This window comes from Mycteria americana, chromosome 5, assembly GCF_035582795.1.
Source record: "Mycteria americana isolate JAX WOST 10 ecotype Jacksonville Zoo and Gardens chromosome 5, USCA_MyAme_1.0, whole genome shotgun sequence".
NCBI classification, from domain to species: Eukaryota; Metazoa; Chordata; class Aves; order Ciconiiformes; family Ciconiidae; genus Mycteria; species Mycteria americana.
In genome coordinates this window covers 55,498,807-55,513,605 of record NC_134369.1, presented here as the reverse complement: position 1 = coordinate 55,513,605, position 14,799 = coordinate 55,498,807, and the positions used below count along the sequence as shown (strand labels likewise).

Genomic DNA, 14,799 nt, shown 5'->3' with positions numbered 1-14,799 from the left:
ACGCAGCTCCCCTTCAGAAAGAACGTACCTCAACACTGTAAAGCAGTGACACCCTGGAAGTATGCAACTACAGCACTCATTTTCTTCTTTCTTTCTCTCTCTCTCATTTCCTCTCAGAAGTCTGTACACTGAGCATTTCAATTTCACCTCAGCCCTCAAACCAGCTTGGCACACCACCTCTTTTAGAAAGAAAAAGGAAATGTTGTGATGCTTTTTCTTAAATGAAGTTCAATAATATCCTTCCATGTGGGTATTTCCCACAACATTTTTTCCTCCCTCTCTTCACAATTAGGAATGGCAAGTAAATACACATATTTTTGAACAGTTGTGTTGTGGGGTAGAGAAGGGACATCTATCTTTAGAACTCTGTTACTTCATGTTCCCAAACTTTCAGCACACGCTCAGCCCAAATGTTGAACTGTTGGTTGATTGACCTGTCAGGTTGCTCTTATCGTACACATGAATATGAAAATGCTACTTAAAAAAAAATGCATTTACACTGTGGAGGGAGAGTGGCTCTGCATCACCCCGTAGTTTTTAATTGTTTTTACATCAAATATTTTTAACATTGGAGAGGTAATTTATTGAATGCACATCATACAAATAGTCTTTTTTTGTTCAGTGTCACAGCACACACATCAATGAGTATTTAAAATGCAAATAACATTTTCAGTCAGTTAAATTGCACTCAGGGCTGCATTTGTAAAGGCCCAGTTTACATAGCAAGGGTGGTTTTACTTCTCCAAACTATAAAGGAATCTCTTATAGACCATTCTGTACTCCCTCTGGGTCTATAGCCCATCATTGTTTCTGTACTTTCACATGCCTGCTTTGGCTGCAGGCTCAAGCCAAATTTCCTCCCTCATCTGACTCTGTGACTGTCTGTGTTAGTGATTTAAATGGGACAAAGGCAGAGTTGGAGCCCTGGCACATGACTATCCATACTTCTGACTGCTGGCATGCTTTCGGGAATGGCTGGGCCCCTGACTAGTACTCTCCCAGGCAATGTCCTCGTACAAGTTGGGGGCTAGCATAGCTCAGTAACGGTTTGCAATCTGTATAAATCCCATAGGCAGCATGGAAAAGGCCACCCTGTTTTGAAGGGGAAAGAATGTAGCTGTGTGCATGCAAGCTATGCCGTACTATGTCATGCCACTTGCCCTGACACCTAAAGAACGAGTCCTAATCTGCTTTATTTTCTGGTACAGATGTAGCCTGTATATTTCCACCCACCCGTGAATCCTATCTACCCTTAAGGCTGACAAAACTGCTCCTTTTACAAACAACCACAAAGCCATGTGATACTGCTTCAAAGACAAAGGTGATTGGAGGTAATGAAACCAGCCCACTATGCCTGGACCATTCCACTGAACGTAGGCTCACTCTTAAATCAAGCACATGACCAAGTTTAATCCTCCACTGCTCCCAAAAGTTCAGCTGAAATGAAAACTTGAGCATAGTCTTGCACTCATGGACTACTGACAGGAGGTTTAGGATTTCAGTGCAAGTATAGCTCTTTTGTCTGTCAAAAGGTGGGATTCTTTCCAAGCATTCAGTAGGGCTGCTCTGCTGTTTCTGGATATGACACGAGAATCCCACTGCAAAAATATTTTAACACTGGAGAGACTGCTATGTAAAAAATCTTAATATTTTAATGGAATGACCATGTTGCTCAGTTACTCTTTCCAAGGTGCAAGAAAATCAGCGGGTCCCTCAGTGATAACAATGAACTTTCAGTTCATGCAGTAGTACCTTCCAAGCCCTGTCACAACTTGAATATACCTAAATATATGGGGTAATCACTGTGTCTTGCTATATGCATAGTCAGCAGCTACCACAATGGATCATTAACCTTGGTTTGATGTTTTAGGGTTATCACGTCATTCTTTAAAGCTGTTTTAGCTGAAATTTAGAAGGAGAAAAGAGAAGGTTTCAGCCTGAGGAAAATAAGCAGATAAAGTTTGTAAAGCTATGAACATCTGAAACCAAGACTGTTAGCAACTACTGGATTCATTGCCAGCTCCACTCACACCGAGTGCTAGTGAGGAACAGAGTGGAGTCAGATTTCAGTCTCTCTTCTGAGGCTGCCAGGGACAGTTAGTCCGAGGTGTGGGCTAGTAGAGCCACTGGATGAAACATAGTACTAGTCTCTTTAAAATGTAACATCTGGGACACAGAATAATCAGAAGTAGTTGTTACTCCTTGTAAAGAAGAAGTAAAACTGACACTCCCCACTAGTTGTACAAAGGAGCCAGGAGTTACAAAGATGCAAAAATTTAACAATGAACTTTATCAGTTTATTTTGTATTTTCATTATTTTCCCTTTTGTAGTTTAGTATTATGCTGATGTAACATTTACTGCCTCTGCAATAGAGAGGCTTCTACCATCAAGTGACAAAAGTTAGTGAATCAATTATTTTTCAGTTTGAATACATCTTCCGTGATCAGACTTTCTACATTTATAGTCTTGATATAATACTTCTGGAAAGGCAGTAACTGGATGGACATTTTCGGTGAAGTTATGCGTGTACCATATGCTGCAGGGAGATACCTCAACAGAACACCTGCAGTGCTTTGTGGAAAACACCTTCAAAGGGATACTATGAAACCCTTAGACAGCATTTTTAATTTCTGCAAAGAAAGCCAATCCCCAAACCGCCTCAAAACCGAGGTTTGGTATTGAAACAATTTATAGTAGAAAGCTCTTATCAACTTTAAAGAGTTCAACTCAATCTCTCTGCAGGAAACTGTGGAAATGTGTGCATTTTTTATATATATGCGTACAAACACACACACAAAAATATATAATACTGGAATGTGAATAAAGGATTAACAGAAGACATTTTATTTCATTGATGTCTGATGTACCAGAATCAGACTCTGCGTGAACACAGCTGTTGTATGTGACACGGCATTGCAAATCAGCACCTTGTTATACAGTGTCAATGGTTGGGAAGCAACAGCATTCAAAAGCAACAAGTCAGAAATTACTGTAAATAAGAAATGGAGAGAAAAGTGATTTGTGTGATCTGTCTCAAGGAAATGTGGACTGCTTTAGACATATCGGATTGCTTCCAAAACACAACAGGCTGAGAGGCTTAAGTGAGATGAACAAGTCTAATATGATTCAAAACACATCTTCCTTGAAAACGAAATCACAACCCGCTCTCAGGACAGTGTCTCCCACGCAGCTAACAGGACCAAACGCAAACGCCCCAAGCAGTGCAATGGGGACCGGGGACGCGGATGTACCTACCCAGCGCCTTCCCCCACTCCCGCCTCACAACACGCCAACCCCCAAACAAGCCCGTCCTGAGCCGGCATAACCAAGCAAGCTCCTCTTTGCTTTGTGACCTTTCAGCCGCCACAAAGGTTGTTTTATCTCCCAGTAAATTCAGCCTCTGCAACCTCCCAGGACGGCGGCTCCGCTCGCTGCCCCCCGGCCCCGGCGACGGGCGGAGGCCGCGTCCGGCGCGACCCGGGGCGCCTCTCTCCCCGCAGCCCCCTCAGCGCAGCCCGGCGTCAGGCCTGCGCCCACGCCCCGCCCGGCGGCCCCGCCACCCACGCCCCCATTTTGTGGGGCCCCGGAGCCTGCGTGACCCGGGCGCGTACCGCACGGCCGCGGCCCCGCCACCCACGCCCCCATTTTGTGGGGCCCCGGAGCCTGCGTGACTCGGGCGCGTACCGCACGGCCGCGGCGCTGTCACCCGGCGCTGCGCGCTGGCGTGAAGGCGGACATACCGACGTGCCACACTGACGGCGGCAGCTCTCCAGCTGCCCCAGCCCAAGGAGGCGGCCGAGGCGAGCCGAGCCGAGCCGTGCCGAGCCGCGCCCCACGGACGGGCCGCCGCTGTGGGCCTGCACACACCGCCCGCACCGTGCGGGGAGGCGGAGGTTCAGCGGACGGTCAGGGCCCTGCGTGAAACCGCCCCCCGGCTGTCCCTCGCTCCTCCCTGCCCCGCCGCGTCCCTCGGCGAGGGGATAGCCTGCTCCCCCGTCGCGCTGCCGCCTCCCCTGCGCGGGGCTGGAGCTCTGCTCGGCTCCCCCCTGCCGCCACTGCGAGTGGAGAAGCCCACGGTGCTCCCCCGTCCCCCCCAAGTACGATGGAAGCGGTCCGTAACCCGAGGGAAGGGCGCCACCGCCGCGCCCTCAGATGATTGCCAGCCGCAGCGGTCAATCAGCGCCTTCCCTTTTCTGTAGGCGACCCAGCGCCCGCCCTCAAGCGGAGGGGGAGCGGGAGAGGCGGGCGGGAATGTTTACAAACAAGATTGGGGAGTAGAGGGATTGGGGGGAAGCCGGGGGGCGGAGCCAGCGATTGGCGCAGCCGCTGATCCAATGAGGGGGCGCGTCGCTCGGCGGAAGGGCGCGGGGAGGCACGTCGAACGTTCTCTGCCCAACAGCCGCTGGGGTTCGCGGGCGCGCGCGCCCAATGAGCGCTCGGCGGGGGGAGGAAGGGGGCGCGAGCGCCAGCGCCTGAGTAGGAGCCGCTCCTGAGGGCGCCCCCTCCTCCCGTCTCGCTCAGCCTATCCCGGCTGGGCCGCGCCGGGCTCGGCTCGGCTCGGCTCGGCTCGGCTCGGCTCCGCTCCCTGCTGTTGGGCGGGGAGGGCGGCCGGAGCAAGGGGGAGGGGAGCCGCAAGGACATGGGCTGGCTCTGAGGGCCGGGGGAGGGAAGCCGACGTGCGTGTGCCTCCCTGTATTTTAATAACTGTTTGTTGTTGGGTCGTGTGGGGTTTTTTTTTTTTCCGTTTTCCCCAAGGCGGAGGGGAGAACAGCCGCCCCCAGCGCGCCTGCATGGCTCCTCTCCCCCGGAGCGCCCCTGGAAAATAAAATCCGCCTCAGGCCAGGTGACGTCCCCCCGCCTCCGCGCTCACACACACGGGGAGCGGCAGAGGCGGGGGAGCGCCCGCCTGTGAGAACATGGAGGGACCCTCGGGCCCGGCGGAGGAAGGGGAGCTGCCGCTCCTCACCGTCAAGCACGAGCTGAGGAACGGTGAGCGGGGCGGGCCTGGGGGGCCGGGGCGGCCGGGGAGGTCACGGCGGGCGGGGTGCCGCCGGGGGGGCGCTGAGGGGAGCGCTCCTGCCTGAGGGGAGGGCGGCGGGAAGCGGGGGGGGTGGCGGGGGGGGCTCGGGCTGCCGGGACTTGGGGAAGAAGTGCTGAGGAAGGAGGTTCAGGAGAGTTGATCGGGACCAGTAGGGAAATCTCGATGAGGAAAGAAAAGAGGATGAGCTGAAAGGCATGGGCAGGAGCGTGTGAGAGGGGGGCGGGGGGGCTGCTTTTATTTCTGAAATAAGTATTTCAGTTGGACTTCTGCGTATTTGGCTCCCCTGTCCCACTTCCCCAGTGGTATTTGACGCTTTTGAAGGAGATAAGGGTTAACCATTCTTCCCCCCCCCCCCCCCCCAGATTGTGTGTTTGACTTTTATGGATGTGTCAGTATTGGGGGGGGGGTGTGTGTGCTGTTTGTTACAGTCCTAAATGATGTCGTTTTATGTGACAGCTTTTCTCTGACCTCGGTGAAATGCCGGAATTGTAGGGAGGGGAATGTGCCAACATGTAACCGCAGAGTTATCTGGCTTTTCAGTCTGTGAATCTTCTTGTAGCTCAGTAGTTACTTGAAGACCCTCTGGAGAAGTAGTTCAACACGTGAAATGTATATGACCTTTCAAGATAACAGCAGAAATGCTCTATCGTAGGTTGTTGTGTTGGGGAAGATCTGTATATATTTTTAATAGGGACTCTGTGCTTCTCAGAAGTTTCCAGGCAACTTGAATACTGCAGTAAATCTAGATTTTACTGTTAATTTAGAAGTGTGTGTAAAATATAAATACAGAGAATATACATCCTGATTTTAACAGTGGAGGTGCTATTAACCCATGTCCTTCATTCCTTTTCTCTCATTTTCTTTTTTCTCCATAATGAAGTAAAAGTAAGTGTATGATGCTGTTCATCGTAGGAGTTTGAGACAACCGCCCCCCGGGTTAATGTAGTTGACATTCTCTAATGGGCCGATAGGGAAGGCAAGTGCTGGTGCTGGGTCTCTTCGGTCACGTTCAGCCTTCTGTCCCCCTGTCACTCGGGTCTAGGGGCTCAGTGGACGTGCCCCAGCGGAACGTAGCTATCACTGCAGCTAAAAAAAAAAAAAAAAAAAAAAGGCGCTCTTCCTGATAGCTACGCAGAAACCAAAGGGACTGTAGTTTCCTTCTTTCAAGAAGAAGCAAAAGAGCTGGTGGAAAACCTACTTGTCTCGCTGGGTGTTGCTAGATTTCAGCGTGCAGGAGAAAAAAGGGTAAGGGGAAAGGAATACATTTATTCTATATATTTACCTAGCTATGTCTAGATTTCTTTTATAAACGTTGAGACAGCACATATCCCTGTGGGATAGTTATTTAAAGATAGTTTGAGGAATAAACACATTCATAGAAACTAGACAAAGAGCTGTCTAATATAGTATAATAAGCAATTTTCATTTTGATCCTGATCTTAAAGCTTTATAGATTCAGGAAGTACCGATACTTGCTTTTAATTTAAAAATTCTTAGCCTTGTTTGTGTCTTTTTAAGCTTCTGAAATTTGGCTTAATAAGAATCAGTTGCTTCTCCCCTCCTCATTCTCTTTTCCTTATTAAGTATTTAGAAAACTCTGCTTTCTGAAAAATGCTTTCTAGCAATGGCTTGTCTATTTCTGGAGCATTAGGGTGGAGGAGGGAGCTGCTCTGTCATGTACTCCTGGGAGACTCCTACTCCTGAAGGTGTCAATAGTGTCATTGCTATGCAAGACGTATCAAGATACTGTTTGAGAACTTGTCTCTACACAATGCACAGACATATGATAATTTGTGGAGAAAAATTGCAGTCAGCTTCTGTTGATATAGAAACATATAAATAATCTATAGGATGCTTGGGATATTTTTCTTATTTTTTTGTGGTGGGTCTGACTGTGTGGGTGCCTAGCTGCTGGCTAGGGTCAACCCACCACAGTTTTAAAGCGTTGCAGCATGATTGTTTACTTTTGCTTCATTTTGGGAAAGAGGGTGAGGGGACGTGCAAGAACTAGAATTGGAGCCAGAGCATCTTCGTTGTTCTTAAATACTGAGGTTGTATACCATGAATATCCTTTTAATGTGCGATTTGTTTCGATACTAGTGTTCCCCTCCTCTCTGTGTTCTTTCTTTGATGTTGCTAGCTCTGTGACTAATTGAATGATTTAGACTTACATCTCGAAAGTAGCTGTCAGTTGGCAGATGAAAAAGAGGTCAGTTTCCACAGTGCTTTGAAAGAATGTACTATTGTGGTAGAAATAGTGGCTTCTTTCAGAAGGGAGTGTCTCATTTTCATATTGTGGAAGTTGTTGCTTGAACCTCTTGATAACAAACTCAAAGTACAAAGAATTATATATTCCAATCAACTAAATGCAGGTGAACCTACAGTTATACTTTGCATTTGCAATTACTTGGGTCTTGGAATCGCTTGAAAAGTATTAAACGAGTTAGAGACAGGCATTGATTATGGTCAAGTGAGTAAGTGAACATACTATAAAACTTGAATTTAAGATGAAATTAGTATCTTCAAGAATGAAACAGACGATTGTTGTTACCTTCAAGCAAGTATTGCGGCATATGAAAATGCACAGTTAGAGCATATGCAGTGCTATTTCTACACAGCTCCCAGCTGATTGTTAACCCTATCATACCATGGTTTGACTTTTAAACTTTGACTTCGAAATTACAGTGCTGGCTTTTATATGTAGGGTCAACCTTAATTTTAGCTCTATATCCCATATTCTTAGGGCCCTGAAACTCCTCTGCTGTGTGTCGAAAAAGCAATTGCTGAAAAAACATCACTTCATAGGCATGTAGATTGGGTCTGTGATAGGGAAGGAACTGTGGTGCATAACACTTGAATGCCTCTGTGAGATGCCATGTGACTTGTTGTATTACAAATACTGGGCACCACTCTGTGTATATATATTTTATTTTAATGATGCAAAGAATCAGAATGTCCCCCTACTGCCAGGGAAACTGTAAGCATGCATGTGCTTCAATGATTGTTCCTTCAGTTGGTTATTTTGCAGGTCAGATGCAGCAGTGAGTTTTAGGACACATTTCAGTTAATAGTGGTTTTCTCCTAATATATTGTCCTGGTTTCAGCAACTTTTTTTTCTTCTTTTTTTTTTTTCTCCTCTTCCTGTCACACAAACCGTTTATTCCCCGATAGAAACCTCACAATTCATCCACTTCCGAATAGTCACCATCTTTCTTTTCTCACGTTGGGAAGGAAATGAGTTTTTGGGGAAAGTGGAATCACCTTCTCTTTTCAGGAAGTAGAAGAAAAAAATATGCCAAAGATCAAATGGTAGGAAGTGGTGACTGTCTCTGATTCTCACTGAAGCTCTCCAGTGAAAGTAATAAAAAAATGAATTTTTCTGCAGCATCTCTTTCTGGAATCTTGTAAAGGAAAAGGTTTTATTTCTAACCTCAGAATTAGTACAACTTCTAATCTTTTTGGAGACTTAAGAAGTTATGTATTATTTACAGTGAAAAAAGAGTATCGTTGCCTCTTCACATTTTCTGTTTCCTGGTAGTGCTGTGGAACCAAACAATGGCAAATGTAAAGCCTATTAGAGAAAAATTTTGTGTGACAGGGAAGGGTATGGGCAGAGAGGGAAAGACTTGTGATATGGGAAGGTAAGAAGGAAACAGAGCTGTTAACAGTGAGATTTCCCCCGCCCCACCTCCTGTTGGCTTGTATCGTCGCTCTTGTTTTTGGGAAAAAATAAAATAAGGATCAAAGCATCCTGAACCTTCAGTGTATGTGACTAGGTGAGAGGTTGCCCATCTTGCAGCATGCATGTGCACTCCCTGCTTTGCCCAGTGAGAGGCGGAGATTAGCAAAACTGGGATCTTGAAGGGAGCTTCTGAGACATTCCATGAACGTATGGGCAATAGGCTGTATAGATGTTGTTTGTTTTGTTTTAAGACGTTGTTCTTTTCCTTTTGGCAAGTCTGTTTTGAAGAGGATACTGGATTCATTTTAATGCTATCACAAACTTTGGGCTAAAGAACTTGCTTTAGTTTGCAGTTTGTCTGACACGTGACACATAACACGTGATGTGCGAAAAGGCATGTACAGCCCAGAAGTCAACATAGCAATGGGCTGCAGGGCTCCAGAGGCAGAAGAATTTGGAACTTCCACTTGAGTCAAATAGTCTAACTTACAATTCAGTGTGAAACTATAAAAAGCTTCAGATAATAAATACATGTACTGTTTGAAGGGCTTAATGTTGCAAATTCTTAGTTACCTCCTCTTGAATGAGAACTTAAACTAGAATGGATTTATTTGTAAACTGTAAGGTTCACCTTACATCGTAAGGCATTGTGAAAATTTGATGGGTAAAAACCATGATGAATCATGCATTAAATAGAGTATTCGATCTTTGCTGTGGAGCTACACCTTGCACCTCTACAGTATTCTATTTTTTATTTTTAAATGGGAATGTTCTTATGAAAGTTTAAAGATAGTTTTAAAATTATATTTTCTTTAAGACACAGGTTTTTTTATTTGAATCTATGTACTCATTCTGTATGTTGTTTAGCAATCAGGAGATATTAATAGTTGAATATTTCAAAGCTTGGATTGCTTTTACTTTTCTCTTTTGAGCACTGAAATGTATGTTTTCTCATATTGCTGTGGGAAGTATAAAGCATGTTTTAAGAGAGTAAGTTTATGAATAATCCTTAATACAACTTAAATCTCTGGATTTTACTCTTTACAGAACCAATACTTCTTAAAAATATTTTCTAGTCTAGGAATTTATTGTTATTTATCTTCTGGTAAACTTTGATTATGATAAGCTTTGATTATGGAGGAGAATGACTATTGATCTTTTGTTGTTATTGTTTTTCAGGGTTTTTTTTCCCCTCCCCCCCAGGCTTTGGAATCTAATAAACATGGCTAAAATTGTCTGTAAAAGGGTCTGGTACCATTGCTCATTTTGCTTTCATTGCTTCAGTGATATTCTATAAATTAATATTAGATGTCTAATATTAATGAGGACTAGTAGTCACAGTCTTCATTGTCAGCCTGTTGTTTAGCTTTGTTCCAATGTATTCTAAATGTGATGGTTTAAAAGCTCATGCTGGATTCCACAAAGGAGTTAGGAGACTTATATGCCACGTTGATGCACTTTAGGATTTTATTCAGGAGGCAATTCAGAAAACACTTGCCAGAGTTGCTTATACATATGAGAGAGCCTAGTTATCTGAGGGTGTGATTTGCAGCTGTATTCTTCATGTAAATATTTCTGTTGGATCCCCTTCATTGCTTGGCATAATTTGAGATCTTATGGTAAACTTTCTTTTTCTCTCTCTTTTTTTTTTTTTTAACCATTATACAATCCTAATGATGAGGTGCAAGCTCTGCTAAGATTTCTTTGCTTCTGACTCATTCTGTAGAGAAGCAGATGACCTGGTTTACGAAGGGCTCATGTTACACACAGTCGCTTTATTTGTTTTTGTGTTTTGTTTTGGGATCTATTGTGACTGTTTCCTCTTCCCATTTTTTGTTGATGTCTGTAAATATTTTATTCTGGCTTGGACAGATGGTTATAAAAGCTTTACCTGAGAGAGGCCAATTCTCAAGATAATTCTTAAGTTTTTCTGGTTAACGTCTGCATAAACTAATACGTAAATACCTTCCATCAACATTTAAATTGTCAGTTACTCTTCTTTTGTTGATAAATTAATCTACATTCTGTTACTTTTAACACTGTGTCCAAAGTGCTTGTGATGGAATAAAGTGTATCTTTTTTGAAGTGTTGTACTGATTTCTGATGATAGAGAAGACCAAAGTTGATTCATAGCTTGTACTTAAATATAATTTCTTGTTTGAAAGGGTATGCACAGTCTTTTAGATATCTGTTATTTTCATCTGACTGTTTCAACTCTGTTCAGCATTAGGTTATCTATAGCAACTTTATTCATTAGCTTTGTTCCTAATTACATTTTGGGCTTTTTGGCTATTATGTGATGTATAGTGTTACGACACATTAAGCTTCTAGCTAACTACGGAGGTGGTTCTAGGTTGAGTCTTGGAGACCTCATAGCGATTCATCTCACAGTAATGGCAAACCTCACAGCAAAATCACCTCTGTAATAGCAAAAGGGCTATTGCCAATGAATGCAAATGGATCTTAACATGGAGCATTTTCCAGTTCAGACTATGGTGAGTCTGGATCATTAATCTCAGATGCCTGCACTATTAGTTCAGCTTCTGATGTGCAAATTATAACTTTGGTGGGATAGTCTTCTGCAGCTTCAGTCTGTTTTCATAATGGTAATGATAGTTTCCTGTCGTGTTCCCCACAGCATTTCATGCTTCTGAATTTCCACATACTGTATTCCACTTAGCTAGTACTTCAGAGGTCTTTGTCATCTTTGGCTGTGTAAAGTTTTGGCTTCCAGGCTTTCTAGAATGGGATCAGCAGCTTTGTGAGATCTTGAATTTTTTTTTTTTTTTTTTCAGTTCAGATCGTCGTCTTCTTAAGCATCTTAATATTATAGAGAATGAACAGTTATCACCCCAGTTATCTTAGTTGTGAGTTCATGTTCAGAGTAACATGGATTACATTTTCTCTTCTTTGATGTGAGTTCAGAACTGTGTGCATGTTTTATTTTTGCTCTAAATTCTTTTTTGGCCTAAGAAAAATCAGGTAGTCCTTGAGATGGTATGCTTTTAAAATTCCATTTTAAGTTTGTAAGATGGTTCCCTGTCCTGATTAAATGGTACTCTTGTTCAGTGACCTGATGATTACTAGTTGGTGGTCTCTCAGATTTCAAGGACTGTGGAATGTTTTTCACTTCCCTTCACAAATAGTTCTCAGTTGCCAAGAACCAGTTACAATGAAAGTATAATTTTATATGTAGCAGAAAAACAGTATAACATCCTAGATGCATTTTCTTCAGTGTCTAACAAGCAATAGTTGTGTGGTTTCTGTTTACGTAGTGGTTTTGGTTTTGTGTTGTGTTTTTTGTTGTTGTTTTGTTTTTCCCAGAAAGGAATGTGCTAGTTTTGCTTAATTTCAAGGAAAAACACCCACTCTTCACTCTGAGTAAGGGATAATCTCAAGTTTGTGTTCATATAACTTTGAAAACAGCATCTGTTCTTTGTTGCTGTGACTTAAAGTAGATCTGTTAGATGAGTGGAGATGGGCCATTCTCTGAAGTAACAGGTTAGAATCAAGTTGATCTTGGTACCAGGCATTGGACACCTAATAGTTTGAAATATTACAGAATATCTTCTGTCCTGTTTTCCTTCTTGCTTTCTCTATTCTGCTTTAACTTGTCTGAGGTTCATTGTTCTGCTCAATAAAACAGCAGAGCTGGTCTCACGTTGCAGAGAATGGCAGAGACAAGTCGCAGCTTTCAGGCAGAGCTTGTCCTTGAAGGTGGCTTGATTCAGTAGACGAAGCTCTAGTTTTGTTTGTCTGCTTCAAAACCTGTATGCAATGGAGTCCAGAAACAGAGGACACAGCACATTTTAACTTGAAAACAACCACTGTTGAAATAGTATTTCTTAAGATCATAAAAGTACAATTAAAAGCAAATAGTCATTACACAGTACCAGCTTTCACAGTTCTTAGTTCACACTTGGCCATCTCAAAGTTCAGGTATAGTGCAGGTGACAGTCATATCTCTTATGTCATCTGGAGATCCTCCATCAAGCGGAAATACTTTGTTCTGGTTCCCAGAGTTAAACAGACTGTCCTACTTTCAGGGGGCTGAGAATGACAATAGTGATCTCCATGCATTGGTGTCCCTGCATGTGGAAATTTGTCTTCACAGTGGGAATACTTATAGATATTTGCTTTCTTTTTGCCTTCAGAGGTGATAATTGTGACCGTTACCACTATTTCCTCTTTGTTTTTATGGATGCCATTATGTCTTGGCCTTTTCCTTTAGTCTTTGTCTCTGGGTTGATCTGTTGTATCTCGCTGTTAGCCCTCAGCTGCATGCTCTGCTTCTTACCATGTTGGTCCAATGCTGATTACTGTGGACTACAGTAGAAAATCAGTAAATGGAAGCTTTCTTAATTGTACACGTATGCAGTTAGCTTGTCTCCTAGAAGGTGCCGTCAGCTCACTGCTTTTTTTTTTTTTTCATGATGTACCACCGTCCTTTATACTGCTGTGTCATGTGTAGCTTCAGATCATTTGTGGAGGAACTCTTGTCCTGTTGATTCGGGCAGTACTTTCTTCCTGTCCAAGCTTAGTTGCCTTCCTTGGTACTCTTCAATTGATGCGTCAACAGACTTGAAGAAAAAGGGCATGGAGAAGTAAATTTTCTGTTTCCAAAACTGCTGTCCTTGCACTCAATTCTTAAATTAAGAGCTTTCCCAAAGCTGCTGTTTCTGAATGGCATCTTTGCATACACTGAAATGTTATGGTACTATTTGCTAGAAATACTGCTAGCTAGATGCTAGAGCATACATCCTGTTGCACTCTTGGCAGATATGTTGTCTTCATGCAGGTTGCACAGGCAATTGTTGGGTCAGGTTCTGATACCAGTCCTAGCATAGTGATGTCTGTGAGGTGGGAGAAGCCTTTTACTGTTCTGTCAGTGGTAGCAGTAGTGGCCTTCTTGTTGCAATCCTTTAAAGCATCTCAAACTTGGAACAGTTGTCTTGTAATTGTGGAAAGCATTCCTTGTGAGCAAGCTGAAGGAAATGTCATAGAATCATTAAGGTTGAAAAGACCTCTAAGATCATCTAGTCCAACTGTCAACACACCACCTCCATGCCTACTAAACCGTGTGCTGAAGTGCCACGTCTACACGTTTTTTGAATGTCGGGATGACGACTTTTGTTCTGGAGAAACTGCACCTCATCTCAGCTAGAATGTTAAAGTGCTGCGCTTGGTTTCAGCAGATGAAGACAAAGAACTGCTCTAGCAGTGTTATTGGAAAGAATGTGGCACAGACACAAGCTCTTCAACTTGCTTTTCTCAGGGTGGGTATGACTTGAGATGGACTGAGTGTAGCAGCTGAGGCTATTGGAGCAAGTCATTGCCAGCCGTGGCAACATTGGGAGAAGCACTTTCTGGGAATTGTTAATTTTTCCTTGTAGCTTTGAAGATTTGTTATTTTTATTTTTTTATTAAGGATAATTCTACTTCTTGCTTTAAGGGAGTAATTCTGAGAGAGAGTTTCCATGTCTCAAGTGTCCTGTCATATCTCTATGTGTTATGCAGCACCTTTTAGCTATCTGTATCTTGTGGGACAGCTTTTTTTCCCCAGTTTAATGCAAAAAGAATGAGGTGGGACTTATTTATAGTGATCATGTGCTTATTTGTCATGTAGTTTTCCCCTTTTACTATGAAAATAATAATATAATAACCTTCCAGACATTTAATTTTTTTTTTTTTTTTTTAGGATAAGGCAATTAAACCTCCTAAATGGAAGTAAAAATGGGATTAAGTGGATAGGGCAAAATTATGGCTCACATTGAAACAAGTACAAAATAATTCAAAGTAGGTGTCCCTTGGCTTTTTATGTGTAACCTCATGAAAGTGGGAAAGGTTTTACTAATGTTATTGAATGTGGAATACATGTTAAATTGAGTTTATGGTACAGTTTAGTTTAATGGATTGAGTTTAGGACTTGATCTTTTTTGTAGTGCTGGCTATAGTCCTAAAATCTTCAGCATTACTGGAGAGGAAGCGTTTCTCTGTTTCACTCTCTGTCCTCTTATTCAGTTCCAAGAATATGGCAGGATTAAATAACTGTTTTGCTTTCTTGAAGGGTGTTTA

The 14,799-nt window shown here is 43.2% G+C and overlaps 2 protein-coding genes across 3 annotated transcripts in view; one reads left to right on the top strand and one right to left on the bottom strand.

The window, feature by feature from the left end:
• Positions 1 to 4,033, bottom strand: part of DGLUCY (D-glutamate cyclase) — a 49,104-nt gene extending 45,071 nt beyond the window's left edge. Inside the window, exon 1 of the mRNA XM_075503439.1 lies at positions 3,686 to 4,033. The gene's annotated coding sequence lies outside the window, so the exon portion shown is untranslated. The remainder of the gene's footprint in view (positions 1 to 3,685) is intronic.
• Positions 4,034 to 4,456: 423 nt separating this feature from the next.
• Positions 4,457 to 14,799, top strand: part of RPS6KA5 (ribosomal protein S6 kinase A5) — an 85,627-nt gene continuing 75,284 nt past the window's right edge. For both annotated transcript variants that reach the window (XM_075503435.1, XM_075503434.1), the window contains exon 1: positions 4,457 to 4,990. In XM_075503435.1, the coding sequence (XP_075359550.1) occupies positions 4,918 to 4,990 (73 nt within the window). In that variant the 5' untranslated portion in view covers positions 4,457 to 4,917. The remainder of the gene's footprint in view (positions 4,991 to 14,799) is intronic.